At 50.1% G+C, this 18,421-nt stretch overlaps 6 protein-coding genes across 6 annotated transcripts; 2 read left to right on the top strand and 4 right to left on the bottom strand.

Annotated features, from left to right (window-relative positions):
• Positions 1-460: 460 nt before the first annotated feature.
• AtWU_03815 (endo-1,4-beta-xylanase) lies at positions 461-1,952 on the bottom strand (the record flags this gene model as incomplete). Its single annotated transcript, XM_035498926.1, has 10 exons — positions 461-550; positions 613-678; positions 740-828; positions 899-928; positions 983-1,071; positions 1,126-1,271; positions 1,323-1,444; positions 1,505-1,553; positions 1,612-1,652; positions 1,709-1,952. The coding sequence occupies 10 exons, from the start codon at positions 1,950-1,952 to the stop codon at positions 461-463; spliced, it is 966 nt and encodes a 321-aa protein (XP_035354819.1).
• A 1,414-nt stretch (positions 1,953-3,366) lies between these two features.
• AtWU_03816 (arabinoxylan arabinofuranohydrolase axhA) lies at positions 3,367-4,365 on the top strand (the record flags this gene model as incomplete). Its single annotated transcript, XM_035498927.1, has 1 exon — positions 3,367-4,365. The coding sequence occupies one exon, from the start codon at positions 3,367-3,369 to the stop codon at positions 4,363-4,365; it is 999 nt and encodes a 332-aa protein (XP_035354820.1).
• Positions 4,366-6,231: 1,866 nt separating this feature from the next.
• AtWU_03817 (uncharacterized protein) lies at positions 6,232-7,071 on the bottom strand (the record flags this gene model as incomplete). Its single annotated transcript, XM_035498928.1, has 1 exon — positions 6,232-7,071. One exon carries the CDS (start codon positions 7,069-7,071, stop codon positions 6,232-6,234), a length of 840 nt encoding a protein of 279 aa, XP_035354821.1.
• A 2,684-nt stretch (positions 7,072-9,755) lies between these two features.
• On the top strand, positions 9,756-11,357 carry AtWU_03818 (CFEM domain-containing protein; the record flags this gene model as incomplete). Its single annotated transcript, XM_035498929.1, has 7 exons — positions 9,756-9,851; positions 9,903-10,032; positions 10,092-10,276; positions 10,327-10,363; positions 10,410-10,869; positions 10,924-10,991; positions 11,053-11,357. The coding sequence occupies 7 exons, from the start codon at positions 9,756-9,758 to the stop codon at positions 11,355-11,357; spliced, it is 1,281 nt and encodes a 426-aa protein (XP_035354822.1).
• A 327-nt stretch (positions 11,358-11,684) lies between these two features.
• AtWU_03819 (S53 family peptidase) lies at positions 11,685-14,095 on the bottom strand (the record flags this gene model as incomplete). The annotated part of the gene is made up of 8 exons (XM_035498930.1): positions 11,685-11,757; positions 11,810-11,952; positions 12,019-12,650; positions 12,708-12,798; positions 12,845-12,962; positions 13,012-13,473; positions 13,524-13,787; positions 13,884-14,095. 8 exons carry the CDS (start codon positions 14,093-14,095, stop codon positions 11,685-11,687), a joined length of 1,995 nt encoding a protein of 664 aa, XP_035354823.1.
• A 920-nt stretch (positions 14,096-15,015) lies between these two features.
• AtWU_03820 (FAD-binding oxidoreductase) lies at positions 15,016-16,593 on the bottom strand (the record flags this gene model as incomplete). The annotated part of the gene is made up of 4 exons (XM_035498931.1): positions 15,016-15,259; positions 15,315-16,068; positions 16,142-16,352; positions 16,411-16,593. The coding sequence occupies 4 exons, from the start codon at positions 16,591-16,593 to the stop codon at positions 15,016-15,018; spliced, it is 1,392 nt and encodes a 463-aa protein (XP_035354824.1).
• Positions 16,594-18,421: the final 1,828 nt, after the last annotated feature.

Genomic DNA, 18,421 nt, shown 5'->3' on the forward strand with positions numbered 1-18,421 from the left:
CCAAGGGGGTTATTAGTAAAGGCAAAGAGACTAGCCAGACCGCTCCGTCCATCCAACTGCATGCCACAAGGACCTTAGAGTTAGATGGCTGTTATGGTTATGGGGCGGGGCATCTGAGACATGTCCTTCATTTTGTGTGATGCTTGTGCTTCACATCGGCGCATCAGGGTCTAGACTGACAAAGTAAAGTACTAATCCTACGGCCCCACCGGTGGGGTACACGGCAAACCTACTCCACAGGGATTATACTAAGGAGAGCTACACTAGAGGTGGATGCTTTAGATCTACTGAGAGTGCGCACACTTAGAAGAACGATTGTGATGGATACATGTGGAAGAAGTACAGAAGAACATTATCGAGAGAACGGCAGACCAAGTTGCTTCCCGTAGCGCAAAACAGAGCGTCCCCTACCTCGGAAGGCTATAACTTTCCGGCAATTAGATTAGAGTGGTTGCCGGATCTAGAGAGCATTTGCGATAGCAGTGTATGCAGGCTTCGGGTTATAGTTGCTGTCAAACAACAGAGGAGTGGAGCTGGAGCGCCAGGAGTCCTGAATGAAATTAGCTCAACTTCTAAGGCAAGACTTATTATCCGCACTGCAGGGGTACTTACCGGGTCAGCGACTCCCCACACGGTGATACCGATACACTTGGGCTGGTCAAGGCAGGCTTCGACGACCTGTGCATGTAGGGATTAGTATCAGTTAATCACACTATGTACTTGGCTTGTCGTGACCTACCTCGACGTAGTCGGTTGAGCTGGCGTCAGCGATGTCGAGCTCGGTGACCGCAATCTCCTTGGTGCCCGCACCTGCGAGAGCATTAAGAGCTGTAAGGGGCTGTCAGCTATCGTCAGGTTGGATAAAGGGGAGGGGGTACTTATCCAGAAATTCCAGCACCTCCACCAGCGCTCAAGTGGGTTTGGGAGCCTTTGAAGATGGTGAGTCATTATAGCCGGATATCATTAACCACGGGGGCCTTACCAATTCCATCGATAGGAATACCGGCTGCGATCCACTTCTTGACATGGCTGACCATGCCAGTCAACTTAGGATAGGAAGCGGAGTCCAGGCTTGGTGAAAGTTAGAATCCAGTATAAAATGGAAAATAGACAGCCACGGCTTACTTGTAATCGTTGATGTAGAGCTTTGCGTTGGGATCCGCAGCCCGAGCAGTCTCGAAGGCAATTCGGACGTAGTCCTCGCCGATGACTTTGTAGAAGACGCTGTCGCGCAGGGAGCCATCTTCGTTGAAAATTTCATTAACCACGTCCTTCCAGTAATTAGTGATAAGATTTGGCAAAATTGATGGTTTTCAGTTTACCCAGGCGTAGATCTTGCCCTTATAGTGTTGCATCACCGTGGTGATGTGATTCTTCATGACCTCGATGAGTGTATTTTTGTCCGTGATGGCTTGAACCCAAGAGGGGAGCTGAGAGTGCCACACTGGTTGAGTTAGCTTCACTGTCTTGGTATAGTTTCCAGTTCAGTCAGTCAAAAACTTACCCAGCGTATGTCCACGGATCAGCTTGTTGTTAGACTGGGCAAAGTTGACCTAGGTTTGTAAGCCTCGAGTACGATCATCGTAGAGGGTTGAGAAATTCTATACGTACCAGGTAATCCGATCCCGAGAAAGAGAACTGTCCACGGCTGGCTATAATTCTGATTAGATCGGAATAACAATTATAACGATGAGGACATTGAACTTACGCTCAGTGGCATCCCACTTCATGCTGTTCTCTGGGGTCAAGGCGCCAAAATCGGCTTTGATGATTGCCGGAGTCTTCGAGTTCTTGGTCAAGGTGTACTGATCCCCGATGTTTCCCAGATACTTCTTTCCGTGAGCCTTGAACTTGGTGTCGATGCTCACTGAAGCCTGACGGGGTTCAATAGGTTCAGAAAGCACTTGGCTAGCGAAAAGCATCGCCAGTGCAGCTGCCTTGATCTGAACCATGTTGGACAAAAGCGATCGTTTTTCTTAAAAGAGCCAAATGAAAATGATGTTGGTTTGACAGATTATAAGATAGATTCTACAAGGGAGAAGAGGGATTGAAGTATTTATATACCACGAGACTCAACATTTCTGGGCCAAGAGGATGTGAAACTGGAACACAACCAACCGTGGAACCAAACATCCCGCTCGAGCATGTCTAGACAGTAAAGGATTGACTTCATCTGCCTCATCTAGCTGTCTACCGAATTTCCCAAACCGGGAGGAGGGCACTCGATGGAACCATAATCAGCCTGAAGGGATGAATAATGGCGTTTAGGCAAGGTATCCGGAGCTCTTGACATGTTTGGTTAGAACAGGCTATGTCCTTAGCCGACACATTGAGAAGCAATCGTAGGTTGGTGTTGTAATTTGGAAGGCGCCGATCTACCCACCAGAAACGCAAGAAGGAATTGCAGGAGTGGAGACACTTGTTGCACGGTCGTCCGATTAACCTGCAAATGTCCGTCTATCAGGGTCCAGCGTCTGCCTCGGTCCCAAAAATAGTTTAGCCCTGAAGAGATGGCAGCCGGCTACAGCCGATCACCCGATCCATACTGGGTGTGGTAACTTGTAGGGAACCTGCAGATGCTCTGCCGAAGGTCTGCAAATAGTCCCTGGAGTTTGGTAGTAAAGAGTACCAACTTGTAAAAGTAGTATGTCCAACCAATTTGAAAGTACAAACTCTTAGTTTGATTGATTAAAATACTTTTGGTGTGTACAGTGACAGCCAAAATATCATCTCTTCAGCCGATAGATGTCAACTGCCCGCCGAAAGTACCGGAAGGTCGTGGTGTTTTAAGGTGAAACACTATCAGGGCGGCAATGTGTCAAAGTAGAACCAGTTTGCTTAGCGCCATTAGGGTCCACGCCTAGACCCCTCGATGCCCGGGAGTCATCCGTCCTGTCACAGCAATTATTTCCCCGAGTCTACTGCCGAAGAAGAGCTATTGTGGCGTAATCATGGAATTACCCTCTGTGTAGGGTAGTCTTGAACGCCGTTCTAGACACGGCAACGTTCCGGTGGACGATCGTTTCTGGCTAATGTACTCCGTAGTTTAGGCAGCATGCTGATCATCTTCCCCCTAGGGAAAGGACCTGAATAGTGCGCCAAAATGAGCTTGAGCAAAGGAATGTTCTTTCTAAGCCAAAGTGGGGGAAATAACCAAGCAGCCCACTTTTATCCGAAACGTTTCTGGTGTCATCCAATATGGATAAATCCCGATTGTTCTTCTGCACATATCGGTATTGCCATCAACGTAACTACATATATTTGAGCATGGTCTGGTCCTCCGTTCGATTTATTCGTTCTCCGTGGCCAACGACTTCAGCCATTGATCTCTTTTGTTTCTTTCCCTGCGGATAAACCCATTCGAAGATGAAGTTCTTCAATGCCAAAGGCAGCTTGCTGTCATCAGGCATCTACCTCATTGCATTAACCCCCTTTGTCAACGCCAAATGTTCTCTTCCGTCGTCCTATAGTTGGAGTTCAACCGATGCTCTCGCAACTCCAAAGTCAGGATGGACCGCACTGAAGGACTTTACTGATGTTGTCTCGGACGGCAAACATATTGTCTATGCGTCCACTACTGATGAAGCGGGAAACTATGGCTCGATGACCTTTGGCGCCTTCTCAGAGTGGTCGAACATGGCATCCGCTAGCCAGACAGCCACCCCCTTCAATGCCGTGGCTCCTACCCTGTTCTACTTCAAGCCGAAAAGTATCTGGGTTCTGGCCTACCAATGGGGCTCCAGCACATTCACCTACCGCACCTCCCAAGATCCCACCAATGTCAATGGCTGGTCGTCGGAGCAGGCGCTTTTCACCGGCAAAATCAGCGACTCAAGCACCAATGCCATTGACCAGACGGTGATTGGCGATGATACGAATATGTATCTCTTCTTCGCCGGCGACAACGGCAAGATCTACCGATCCAGCATGTCCATCAATGACTTCCCCGGAAGCTTCGGCAGCCAGTACGAGGTGATCCTGAGTGGCGCCCGCAACGATCTATTCGAGGCGGTCCAAGTATACACCGTCGACGGCGGTGAGGGCGACAGCAAGTATCTCATGATCGTTGAGGCGATCGGGTCCACCGGACATCGTTATTTCCGCTCCTTCACGGCCAGCAGTCTGGGTGGAGAGTGGACAGCCCAGGCGGCAAGTGAGGATCAACCCTTCGCAGGCAAAGCCAACAGTGGTGCCACCTGGACCGAAGACATTAGCCATGGTGACTTGGTTCGCAACAACCCTGATCAAACGATGACCGTCGATCCTTGCAACCTCCAGTTGCTCTATCAGGGCCATGACCCCAACAGCAGTGGCGACTACAACCTCTTGCCGTGGAAGCCGGGCGTCCTTACCTTGAAGCAGTGAAGGTATTATAATTAGTTGCAGATTGTGTTTTTCATTCCTTCTTCAAGTAGCTTTAGTGGTGGAAGACAGCAGAAGGTGGTCACTATCTTAGGCTCAGTTGGGGTGGGCTTGTGTCCATAGGCTAGTAATGTGCGCATAATTCAGTTCATTGGCAAGGAGTGCGGTATAAATACCTGTTTTCACAAGAAAAAATAGGCCCGGTAGTTATTCTCCGTATTGGGATAGAGATCTCGTAGTAGTAGGATTGTGGGCCTCAGAGGGAATGACCGACACGTGAGCAAGTCTCCTTCATCGGCTAGTCGCGTTCTACATAAGAAATAGTCAGCTCAGAGTTTGTTTTTTGGCTACTTTGAAGGATGGCCTATCGAATCGCACGTCTCCTCAATTGGCCAGGTATTGGCATTCACTCTCCGCGCTTTGCGGGTGCCGGCACGAGATGTCTCCTGGAGAAACTGGGCAACGAGCAGACTACGGATATGGGAGATTGTTGACGACGTTCTTCTTGGTAAATTTGAACCCTTCAGGGGCTCTATAAAGGCGGAAATCTAAATCTCATGTGCCCTAACGTGTCCGACCACGGTGTTGATCAGCACCTATTAGATCAGACAACAACCTTTGGCTCGGAAATTGAACAGGTAGCTCTTGAATGACACTCTGGATCCTGATTCAATTTATAATGCGTACCCTTGAGCGTGCAAGGGGTGCTATATTCACATCTTGCCCCAATCCAAGGGGCGTCGGTACCCATTGTGCTCGACAGCCTGGAACTTCGCCGACAGTATTCTTACGACGTCGATACTGAAATAGTCCACCTGGTGTGCATTGGCTACGCCGGAAAGACCCTCGTCCGACCGCGTGGCCTTGATTCTGACGAGATGCTTCAACAAGCGGCCAATTCGATGCCAGCTGTTCATCGGTTAGATGTGCTACACAGTGACCTGATTCCAGGAAACATATTCTGGAACGAAGGAAATGGCCGCGTCAATTTCATTGACTTTGAGTGTGCAATAACCCAAAATAACGAAATAATGAACGACGCCTGTCACTAAGCGTCATATGGCCTAATAAAGATGGCAAGTCAGACTCCCAGACCTTGGCCCTTACCTGGAGACAGAATATGAACTGATTTGAGCGAGAGAAAAGACACATGATCAATGAATTGAGATAAGTCCGCCTGTCAAGCTCATCAGCTGCTACTGCAATCATGAGACTGTGCAGGAGAGCACAACGTTCAATCGAGGCTACGACCAACCCCCATTAGTTTGGCATTTGACTTACTCTTTATTTTCTTTCTCTTCCTCAACTTACCCGTAACCTTTCCTAAAAGACGATATAATGACTTGAAATTCGACTTGGAGGCATCATTAGGATTCCGTTATGCATCACGTCCTATGATTTGCCTGGGTTTCAGTGGAATTTTGCAACGAGTCACAAGCCTGTTGCTACGCCTAACCACCATTCTAATTGCACTGATAGTCCTTGTTTGAGAACGATACACATTATTATAATACTTGGATTGGGTGGTGATACCGGTATACATTCCTGACTAGACTGACTGCAGCAGTAATCCTCAGGTAGTCGCAAATCCAACTGAAGATTGCCAGCGGAATGTTGCAAGCGTACAAGTGGTGGGATATATTGATACCTATTCCAAGATAGCCAATGATAAAGTGCGAGTCTGCTCCTAAGATAGACCTAGCCTGTACATCCACCAACTAAACTCCCGACAGTCCAACTATACAAGACCTGCACATGGTTACAACCAAAGCAGCAGAGGGGAAAATAGATAGCCCCCAAACCAGAACTCCGACCATGCAATTCTAACCCGAAACATCGCTAACAAGAACAGACAGCCACCCCGACTGCTCAAACAGCCTCCCAATCCATAGCATCGACAATGAAATCCCAATCAGCATCCGACTCTCCCTGCAACAACCCATCCATTTTATCCGCCCCATCAGACGCAACCAAATGCTCCTGCGCAAGCAAATACGCATCATCGAAGCCCTGGAAGATATCCGAGAGGATCTTCTCGATATCATAGCTCGCCAACGGCATAGCCTTGCCCTTCCGCCTCGCAGCCCACTTATCCTCCATCTCGAGCTCTTCCTTGGTCAAATCGGCCGTCTTCCACCGATTCCGCAACTCCTTTGCCCTCTGCAATTGTTCGTGAACCTCGCCCTGTCCCAGCACAGTATATAAGGGACTGTTTTCATCCTGTAGCGCTTCCAACACATTTGCATGGTATCGGTGGGTCGAAAGCGGAGCGGAGCCATAGGCGGCGAGGTGATTGCGCGCAAAAGCAGAAGACACAGAGATGCCGAAGACACTAAGGAGATGGACAATTGCACGCTCGAGGAGGGAGTAGTATTCGTGGAAATCGAGCTTGAACATGATCTCGGCGTGGGAGACGTCGAAGTCGCTACTGGCAGGGTCGAGGGTCGCGAGGCGGTAGCCGTAGGCCAAATATGGGAGTTTCCATTTTAATCGCTCGACGATTTTCATGAAGCGGGAAAGGTGGCTCGAGGGGGAGGGTCGTGGGGAGGATTGACGAGAGGGTTGCTTGACGGGGGATGGCGTGCGTTTGGTGGTGGGTTTGGGAGTGGTTTTGGGGGGGATTGCTGGGGTGGTGATGGGAGGAACGGCGGGTCGGGCTTGAATCTCGCTTGGGCTGGGAGCCCAGCGAGACTTTAGCAGGTCGCTCATGTCAGTGGTGGATATTGCAATGCTGGATTGCGATTGTTGACGAGAGAAGGTCAGACAGATGCGAGGGAATTGGTTCGAATTAGAGCTGAAATCAGCTGATCGACCGATAGCGATAAGCAGTCACTTAGTAAGCTGACCCGATCGGGGTGTGGTTAATATTGGTTAAGTATACTGTCAGTTAAATCTTTCTTGCAGCATGTAGGGATCCGCTCGTCCTGCAGGAACAGCGAAATCACATCGAGTAGGTTTAGTGAGAGGGAAGAGGCATTATATAGTCTGTGCAGTGGTTTTTGAGGGACATCTGGTGATACAAGTCTTCGGTAGATGCAGTGGGCGGAGATAGTGATTTAATGTGAATACCTCGGTCAACACCATCAAAACTCTGTTGATGTAGGACAGGGTTTGTGGGTCATATATATTGTGAGTTTCTCATCCAAGATATGGTGAATCCGATTATATGTCTCTTGTTGACTGGGACCTTTTACACAGTACCATGGTAAATCCCGGTCAATGGAGGAGTACTGAGATCAATAGCCGTGACTTTCGAGCCACAGGGGGATATGAACAGACGCGAACCAAGCATACTATGGAGTAAGTAATATAAATTAATCTTCGGGCAAATTTAAGTATGATAATAAGCATAAGCTGCCGGACTTCCCGCTTCCCAGACGGCTTCTATCTAGATACACGATGGGATATGGGTCCTCGGAAATAAATGCCACATGGCTGCGCACCATGGTACTCTTCAGTATGCTCGTCTCGCAGAGGGACAACGAGGAACAGCCTGTCAAAGACCAAATTTTAGGCATGTTCTAGTTGGTGTTAGTGGCAACGGCGGGTAATTGTCGGGGGATTTCAACGTCCAGCGGTCATATAAAGCGGGTCCACCTATGACGACGACGCTTGTTACTTAGGAGGCAAATTGATTATATCAACAGTTGACTAGCTGCATGTATCTAAAGCTGTACAGACAAGATCCGGTGAGATCTCGTAAGATCAAAAGAGATCTGATCGAGATTCCCTGGTAGGTGCATTGTGCCACGGAAGATTTATGGACATGACAAGGGTGGTACCAGCTGAACGAAACCCCTAATGATCTTGCTCGTGCACCGCTCAGGGGTATCACGAAATAAATTGCAAGTACTTCTAGTATAGTCCTAGTGGCAGTGAAGAGAAACTACTAGGCAGAGCATACCGACTTCCGCGGATCAGATATATATTAACGGAGTTCTCCGGCGCAGTTATTTTTGGTTGATCGACACATATTTAATATGACCTATTTTGGTATGAGATGCACGGAGATTAGAGATCAGAGAAATCTAGTCATTGAGCCAAGCAAGGTGTTTAACATGGGTATTTGGCAGATGTGCTAGATATTTCGCAGAATAGGACTCGAACAGCGAGGTGTCTGTGGGTAATCAATTAAGAGATCATTGTTGTTTCTGATAGATCAATGACCGCGTCACTCAGCCACTGAGATGCTGAGTAATCGGGAAGAGATCCTCAGGCAGGGAGAATCCCCACGTGGAAACCAGTCCTGTCTGGGTTAGCGCAAATATTTTAACTGCGACTAATCCTAAAGCAGCAAGCGGTGTTCAAAAACACATCAATTTCAAACGACGAGCCACTTGGCGCGCTAGCTTGAGCTTAAAATGATATTATTTCCCCATTTTTTGGCACGCACAACCGCCTCTACGTGCCCTAAATCCAGGGATTGCAACGTCTCTACGGACTAGGACCGAGGCTCGGAGATTTTACTGGAAAGTTCTTGGAAGGCGGTCCACGTGCCTTCCTTGAGTTCACCCACAACCCATGAATAGGGCTCCGTTTCACCACCAAAGTCACTTGCACATTAGTGCCTGCACTGCAACCAACTACAGCCAGGCGAGATGTGCGCCTAGAACTCAAAACGAGTCAGGACTTCTCGCCTCCGTAGCCACGAGAATACCCCCCAGCTGAGATGAGAACCCCATCTTCGTCCCTCCAAGGCTCTAAGCGACATGGCGTCAAGCTGGGCGCGGGAGACGCACAGGGTCGTCGGCTCCTCTGAGTCAGGAGAAGCGGCATTCCAAATGCTCCGTCGCCAGGTGATTGGAGAGGAGTGGTGGATATCGGCAGATGATTCCCAACTGGTGTCTCAGATCCGGCTTCAAGTGGACCGGGCAGTAGGATCCACCCTAATCTAAGTTTCTACCGGACGGATGCAGTCCTGCATCCGATCGCCCAGCCAGCCATGCCCCCTCGGATTGGTCCCCTCCTCGTGGAAACGCCCGTGTCTCACTGAACCCACGGTCCTAATGCAAAATGGATCGCGCACACTTCCGCCAGTGCAAGGCATGTTCATCCACAAAATCAAGCTGCGTCACTTCGGGACGCAAACTCAAGTTGTCCATTTAATCGATACGCTCAGAGTTCTCCATCACAACGATCACTGGACGAACCGGGAGTCTGGACCACAAATATACTGGGAAGGGAACTCGGGCCAAGCACGCCCCCGTGTGAAAAAAAAAGCTTGCTCCTGACGAATATCGACTGGTGTTTCGAAATCCACATGGCGTAGATGCCGAGGGAGATTGATTATAAAGGGTGACCGGGAGAAATCCCTTTTCCGCCGACTGGCTTCCCCGTTTGCCTGTTGCCTTTGTCCTGGGATGTTACTCCTCTGAGTTACATCCCACATCACAATGAAGATACATCAGCTGTTATTCACGATATTGGCAGCATTGACGGTGTCTGTGTTCGCCGTGTCGTCGAATGCCACGGAATTTCCAGAGTGTGCGGTAAGTGGGATTCTCTCTCGGGGGTTCCGCTTTCATTGACCATGTCCCCAGGTGTCTTGCTTGCACCAAGAATCTCCAAATTGCACCATAACCGATGCATCATGTGTATGCACCGGCGATGCCAGCAAGTCATCGCTAGTGACTTGCGCATTGTCTAACTGCAGTGCACTGGAATACTATAGTGAGCATCCAGCTACACTTTACTCACACTGTCGTTCATGCATGCCTAACATCTCGCAGTCACGAGGCATTTGTATGAATTGGAATGCGACCAACCCATCAAGAAGGGGCCCCCTCTCGTTGATCCCTCCACCCTTGCACCTGCTATCCTTGCCACGATATTCTTCTTCATCCGGATAGCGGCGAAGGTCGCAAACCTCGCTGGTGGCTGGGGACTTGACGACTATACTGTCACGATCGCATGGGTAAGCGCTCTTTCAGTACCTGGCATCGTTACGCTTCTAACAGCTAATAGATACTGGGAGTTGGCTTGTTTGTCGTCAATACATACAGTAAGTCACTATCTTTCCACACACCTGGCATAATCTAACAAAACAGTGATCAAATATGGATTCGGAATGAACACCTGGGATATCTTACCCTTCCACCACGTCACATTAGTCTTCCAGTATTTCGAAGGATTGGCGATGATGTACAAGATCCAAATCTCGCTCTGCAAGATTTCCGTCTTACTCTTCCTGCTGCGAATCTTCCAGTCCCGTGTTTTCCGCATATGCGCATACATCCTCATCGGCATTAACGCCGCCATCGGTATCACGTTCGCCCTCGTGGATCTGCTTCGATGCGTGCCAGTCCATCTTGACTGGGATAATTGGACCGGGGAATACGAAGGGGTCGGCACATGCATCAATTTCATCGCGGCCGTTTTAGTCCACTGCCTTGTCAACATTTTCGTCGACGTCGTCATCGTCCTCCTACCGATCTACGAAGTGAGCAAGCTGCAGCTGCCATGGATGAAGAAGATCACCGTGGCACTGATGTTCATGATGGGTCTCATGTAAGCACAACCTGCTCATGCACTGCATTTCCGCCTTGCTAATAAAACTCTAAGTTTAACCATCATCGCCATCATCCGTGTGGTCGTATTCTGGGAAAATCGCTGGACCACCAACCTGACCGGTACAACCTCTCCACTCTTCAATAATCTCCAATCCCACCCCACTAACTCAATTCTATACAGCTGGTCTCCAACCCCTCATCCACTGGTCCGTCATCGAATCCCAAATCGCAATCATGACGACCTGTCTACCCGCCGCCCGCGCCTTCATAAACCACTACGTTCCGGGTCTTCCCGGCAGCACACAGCGACGGACCTACGACCGAACCAACTCCTTGTACCACAACGGAGGTGCCTCCTCGGGGGTAACGAACAGCAAGATCTCCAAGTCTGTCAATATCTCCGTTGATTACACGACACGGTCGGAGCGGGATTCGACGAGTGCGGTGCATTTGGTCGAGATGGATGGGAGGTATGAGCGGTTTTAATACATTTATAAATATTTCTTGGGTGGTTATGTAGTATCGATTTAGTGTTTTTCCTATGTTTTTTTGATATCCCTTGGGCTAGGCTTTTTGATAATGTTCATACATAGACTACAAATAGACAGCGAATAGTCAACTTTTGACCAATTTCTTTGAACGTTTTACTGTAGTTGAACATATACAGAGGACATGAGTATCGTCATAATAGTGACAAGTGGGATAAATAACCATTCATACTTGTCTACACATTATCCTAGCATCGTAACTATTTCCACATCAGACATATATACACCCATTGACCACCTATCAACCAACAAAGCACCATGGAGCCTAAGGCAGAGAGAGGAACAGCTCCCTCATCAAGGGGTAATTGGGCGTACCCAAGCCACTAGCGGGATCCCATCTGTATTCCTCAATTAGTACACACTCCAAACAACCGAATAATTAGCACTTACCCTTGAATAGCACTAAATCCATACGTTCCACACCCAGCATTAGTACCGTTAGTGATATCATTCAGCACCTGCGGATAAGCATAAAGCACGGGGTTCACAAATCCGACAGGGCCCTTGCCGATAGCGAAGCGTTCCTCGTTAAGCTGCAAACAGTTGTCAGCATCACTGTCCCCACCCAAGCGAGCTACCAAATAAGATAATAAACATACCAAAGTAAGAACCGACGCAAACAAAGGCGACGCCAAACTCGACCCATACCAATGATAATCGTACCCATCCATGTAAGCTCTGAAATGGGCTCCATTGGCCGAGACATCAGGATAAGCGCGACCAAGACGATTATAGAGGCCCTTGGTCGTGTTAACATCGACCTCAAACTCCGAGTAGTATGGGTACGACAGATTTGCAGTCTGGAAGTACTGCTCCACAGCAGCATACTGATACGCCGGCTGGGGGAAGTAGTTCGAAAATCCACCGGAGGTACTGAAGTTACTTGCGGTCCCGCCGAGGTTGACGTGCATGACGCTCTCGCTGTCGTTGACGGTCTGGTAGCCGTACAACATGGTGCCGCCGACGGAGGTGACGTAGGGACAGTTGGAGGGGTACTGGGGGTTGAAGATCTTGCCCTCTGGGCCGAGACAGCCGTTCTCGTCGCCGTCGCCGGCGAAAGATGCGACGCCGTAGTCGCCCGACGCGAAGAGGATGGAGTGGCCCTGTAGACCGAGCTTCATGAACTCGTTGCATTGCCGCTTGGTGTAGCTGACGGGGAGGTCGGCTTCGGATTGGCCGTAGGAGGCGCTGATTACGTTCGTGGGCTTGTAGACGCCGCATTGGAGTTTTCCTGTCGTGGGTTAGGGTCGATCGTATTGGGGGGGGGGGAGGTGGTATAGGGCGGTACCTTTGTAGCCACCGGGGCGGGGGTCGGGGTATACGGGGTCGATCGACGGGTCATCGCCGGTCTCGCCGTAGGCGCTGTAAGTGCAGTAGGACTGGAGCTGTTAGCGGTGTAGGGCTGGAGATGGGGTGTGGACTTACACCGTCGAGAGCGTCGAGGAAGGTGTTGAACAGGTTGGTTGTGTCGACCTCGACCGGTTCGTAGAGCTGGTCATCAACCTGGTAGAGGGTAACTTGCTGGGGATAGAGGAGGGAGTAGCTTCACTACATCAGTATTGGACTGATAGTATAATGTGGGACTAACTCACGCCATGTCAATATCAATGTCGGATTCACCCGTGTTCAAGGAACTCCATGAAGGCACTGAGTAATTGGCGCCATCGATCAGGGCCGGAATGGGATAGGTACCCTGGGGAACCCAAGGCGCATACTCCTTGTAGAAGAGGTCGAGGTCAGACTTGGCAAAGTAGTCACCCTGCTCGTACAGACCGAGGCTGTTGTTCGGGGTCGCTGTCTTAGCGTCGGGGATCTGGTACAAGGCCTTGATGCATGAAGGGGTAATGTTGTAACCACAGCCGCGGAGGTCTTCAGGCAGGAACTTGGCCTTGCTAGGAAGTGTCTGCGAGCCTTGAGCAGCAGACTTGGCCTTAGAGGAGTGAGCTAGTTGGGAGGCACGCTTGACTTTCTTGGTCCGCTTCACGACTTGGGTGAGCTTCACTCCAGGGGTGACGTAGTCGATGTGCTTCTGGATATGTTCGGGGACGTGGTATCTAGATCCTAATTAACAATTGCTTGAACAGTGGCAAGGAATTCAGCTTACTGGTCGCATCCGACTCTGATCTTAGCACTTCGGTCACTCTCGTGCTCGTGAAATTCCGTCATGAATAGCCTCTCGGCTTCATGGGCGTAGGCGTCAAAGGCGAGCCAGCCTTTGTTGTCGGAGTGCACCACCCGTGACGGATGAATACCAGAGGCGACGAGCCATTCTCTCACAGCCTCGACAGCCTCTTCGGATGGCTGAAAGATGTCGTGTACCTCGTCTGCCGACCAGTACTGACCGTACTTGGAAGACTTGGGGTCCGACCTGTGCAAAATCATACAAGTAAGCTTCATTCTTCAAGGTCCTTCATCGATTCCAAGACCGATTCGATGACAGAATGGAATGTCAGTCGAGACTCACACTTCCATCAGAAAATCGTAACCCTTGTCCAAGTTGTTCTGGGCAAGGCCAATGCGCACAGGCAGGACCGCATCGCTCTCAACGCGCGCACCCTTCACCCAATCGGATGCGGGCTTGTGACGTTTCTCGTGAAGAACATGCTTGATAGACGTCGGAATGGCATCGGACAAGACCGCAATGGCCAAAGCTAGGGCAAGCTGACGGACCAACATGCTGAAATTGAATGTGCGCAATTGTAACCAGACACAATGGCTGATGGCCGACAGGTCGCGACGGCAGATTTAAATAACAACGCCGCAGAGCTCCGGAAGTGGGCCCCTTGCAGTGAGGGACGATGCGAGAATTAATTGCGACATCCGACCTGCTGTTCTCACCGCCGCTAGCAATATATCGTCCATGGTTTGATTGGAGGAGAGGCAGGTTTGCCGTTGCGATGGTGCCTGGATGGACGGTGTCGAGGCGGTCTTGCGATTGCGGGGGTGTCCACCGCGTCTCCAGTTGCTGATAGGCACTGGTCAGCCCACGGAAAGCTCCTCTGCAGCTTATCGGCCGCGTCTCTCTATGGTCTTCCCACGCTATCGAAGAACTAATGCCGTCGCGTCGGTTAGTCCTGGTGTTATCGGGCACTAGTCGGGCGAGGATGGCAGCTATTCGTCAGTGCCAATTTAGGGCCACCGGGGGAGCATCGGAGAACCGACTGAGCTGCCGTGATAAGCCTTCGCCGGATACCACCGCGCTTCCGCCGGCCAGCTGATTCATGTTTCTTATTCTCTGTGGTCCTAATCACCCACCTTCTGACGGGGCTGGTGAGTCTTTCGTCGCCTGAAAGGCTAATATAACACATTGCTGAGGCCTTTTCCAGATCGCTTATTGAGGTTGTTAGATGCCTATCGGATACGCGGGTCGCCGCGGATAAAACGGCCGTGGCTACGAGACACGCGAGACCGACAGTATGCGTGTCTGAGACATGCAATATCTCTCATTCCTGTGTCGCCCACGGCTACGCCGACGAAAGAAAATTTCTGTAGGGTTAACCCCAGTGAAGTGTCATTGTCACTGAGTATCATGAAGCCTCGATCTTAGACACAACGGCCCGTCTTTATACCAGTCTAATTTCGTTGCATCGTTTGAACTAATCAATATCCAGCAATTGCCTGGTAAACACACCCTGAGGATCCCATTCTCTCTTGAGCTGTCGAAGCTTTTTTAGCCGAGCCTCCCCCCGATACCGTCGTTGGATAGGACCCGCCCGAGTCGCATTCTGGAAGTCGATGTACTGTGTTTCGTCCGGGCCCCGCATCAGAGCGACGCACTCATCGTTGTATTCGTCGACCTTGCGTCTGTTTTTCTCATCTGTATGCCAGATAATGTTGACTCTTGAATACGTCCACAGTTAGCGTTGCAATGTCAAAAGGAGCCAGGAAAACCTACTGCCAGTAGCGGACATCATGCGACGACATGGCAGACTCTTTTTCGGGCGTCTTAACCGCTCGTGAGTCCCACTGTAAGTTGAAAGCTGAGTTTATGGCATCGGGACACTCATGGATCAATTTCTTCCAGACTTCGATGGCCTGCACGAATCCGTCGATGCGAAATTCATGCAACCCCACGATACCGAACCTCTTGAAGTCACCTTTGGCGCATAGGGCTTCTCGCTCATCATTGACGTTCTGGATAGGTAGATCTCTGCCCATGGTAGCGGTTGGCTGAAGGTCATACAAAGCCTTGAATGGCACCTCTGGGGCCTCATCGCCGGTATAACGGGCGGAAATCACCAGAGATGGAACGCGCGCGGGTGGCGGGGCAATGATCATCATGAGGCCCGCCGTCGCGTGTTGGGGATCATCCATGATTTGCTTCATGACTCGAGCCACCTCCACCGCCCGATCAAGTGGGAAGATAAAGGCCCCCACCCATATCAAGCCCTGTTTTTTCCGTAGTAGCGATAAAGGGTGCGCACGAACCGTGAGCTGAGTGACCAGGCCGAAGAACTGACCAGCTCCTTTCAATGCCCAGAGTAAATCCGGGTGCGTCTCCTCTGTTACTTCGATCAGCTCGCCCTTTGCTGTGATTACGCGCGCCGCCAAAATCTGATCCGATCCGAAGCCGGTGATGGAATTGGTGATCGAGCCCCCGCCACCAAGCAGGTACGGGATGGCACCAACGCTGTTGCCATTCCCGAGTGCTGTGTGAATTGACCGTGTTAGAATAGACGTCAAATATGTCGGAGCGAGCAATAATCAGAGGTTCATATATACCTGTGAAAAAACCTGCTTCCGCTAGACACACAGACACTTCCTTGGCCAAAACACTGCCAATCACGGTGGCTGTGCGCGCACCCGCATCAACTCGAACTGCAGAATACAAACTGAGATCAATAATGATTCCGTCTGATCCAATTGTTGACCAGGGACTATGACCGCCGCTTTTCGGCACGAATGGAATGCTTGACTTGAGAGCCCATTGCACCTATGCCCAGTGTTAATGGCTGACCTCAAAGTCCGTGTACTTGCAAGGCTCATCTTACCGTCTTCAAACAGGCATCCTCAGTGCGAGGAAGAACAATGGCAGCCGGAACTTTCCGGTCGATATCAGTCCATCGAGCTAAGCGTTGCTGAAACCATGCATCATTCGGGTCGTGCAAAATCTCACAGTCGGCGGCCACGGTGCCCTGGAGAACGGGAATTTGGGACAGGACGTGGTCGGACATGGTCATGCGGTGGCTGCACAACCTCGAAGATAAGTTGATAAGTAGAACTTCATCCGATGGAGGGGTACGAGGGCCGACATGGATGTAGATGTAGGTAGACCCCTCCAGCAGCTTGGTAAGCTTGGGGGCCAAGACCCACGTCAGCTTGCCTTGCTAAGCCGTAAGCTTACTGAGAAGTGACAGAATATCCATCACTCATGGCACCTCCTTCCAGCGCTTCTACGCCCATGTCGACAAAGAACATAACGTTTAGACTGATATTGTGGGGTTGTATTGTATCAAGGGTTGTCGATCTCGGTCAGAGGGACGTCATAAGGCAACCCATGTAGAGGTCCGAACACGAGTCCAACGACAACCATGTCACGATCTAGACTACATGCAGCATCTATTATCGATTAGATTAGAGCTAAATTGTGCAGGTACGACCAGGGGAGTGAGATATTCTGCTGTCAGCAACTGCAGGTTCTCGGCTGACACTAACCGGTCCCCCACCAAGACTGGCTCTGGACGCGGGGTGTCAGGCGGAGAGAAAAAGTTTCCGAAGGGTGATAGAGACACCCGCGCAAGTACATGTAGCTAAGCGATGGCAATTGTGAAAATTGCATCTACTCGAATGCTAGTGAAGTAGATGGATAACGGGAGAAGATAAATTGAAGAGGAGCGAGTCGATGGGATGCCGGTTGGCGGCAGGAATGGGTGGGATGGCCCGATTCGGCCTGTTTGATGCCTTATGGATGCCTTGCGCTTCTACTTCTCATCCTCTCATCCTTTATGTTTCTTCGAATATCTCTAGCCACTAGATAAAGTAGGTATCTTCTCATAATATATGCATTTCTAAGTTTGGCGTTGTGATCTTCAGAGCGAAAATATTTCCCGAGGCGCACTTGACCTTCCATCAAAACCAAAATCCGTGAGGGCTCGGCCTTTGAAATACTCACTCACCTTACACCAGGGAGCAGGTATGTACTGAGGACATCTCAAGTCAGCTTCTAATCTAGGTTACTACTCATCAACGGCCGTATTAAATCTGAATGTAATAAGGTTACTGGGCCTGTCCATCATCGAGAGAAGTTGTTTTCAGTGTGAAGCCCCAGTTTAAACCCAACCTACCGTTTACTCAGTAGTACATGCGATGATGTTCTTACCCACCTCGAATTTTGTTCATTTATTATCCAGTCGCTCGTGACTATGATATAAAATAAGAGGGCAATATGTTCAGTCTCTCTGCACATCTGCAGGATCGTTGAATCTCCACTTCACCTTCCTTTATTGGTGGGGTTATAAGAAGGCAGCCAGGTGAGCACAAAATGAACTATTATCGAGCAGAATGAGCATGGAAATGCGAAGAGCCCATACTATGCCTTAACCCTTTCTTCGCAAGATCCTTGCCTCTTCAAAGCGTCCACCCTACTGCAGCAATGGCCAGCTCCATCGGTTAATTTCCTCTAATGGCTTACCCGCCAGGGCGGGGCATGCATGCACCCTAGTAAGTAGCTTCAGCACGACCCCCCACGTCATTGCACGAAGAGAAGATCAGCAGATACAACCCCCGCTCGGAGAACACTCTGCAGTGACCTGATTCTTCTATTTTCTTTACCGATCACCCTATCAAAGAATTAATATCTGTTGTCGGGTGAGTAGTTAGCCGGCCAGCAGTCATAGAATATTGTGTGCACTGTCTTCGGTTAACAAGATAGTGTCGGAGGCAAACGGATTTCGCCAGTAAGTAGCTACCAGAGCGTGCAAGATCGTTGTGATCTGCAGTTGATGCTGAAGTAATCCAAGACAGGAGAAACCTTAAGATCCATAGGCGGATAATTTCTCCCCG

The sequence above is a fragment of the Aspergillus tubingensis genome (genome assembly GCF_013340325.1).
Source record: "Aspergillus tubingensis WU-2223L DNA, scaffold_6, whole genome shotgun sequence".
NCBI classification, from domain to species: domain Eukaryota; kingdom Fungi; phylum Ascomycota; class Eurotiomycetes; order Eurotiales; family Aspergillaceae; genus Aspergillus; species Aspergillus tubingensis.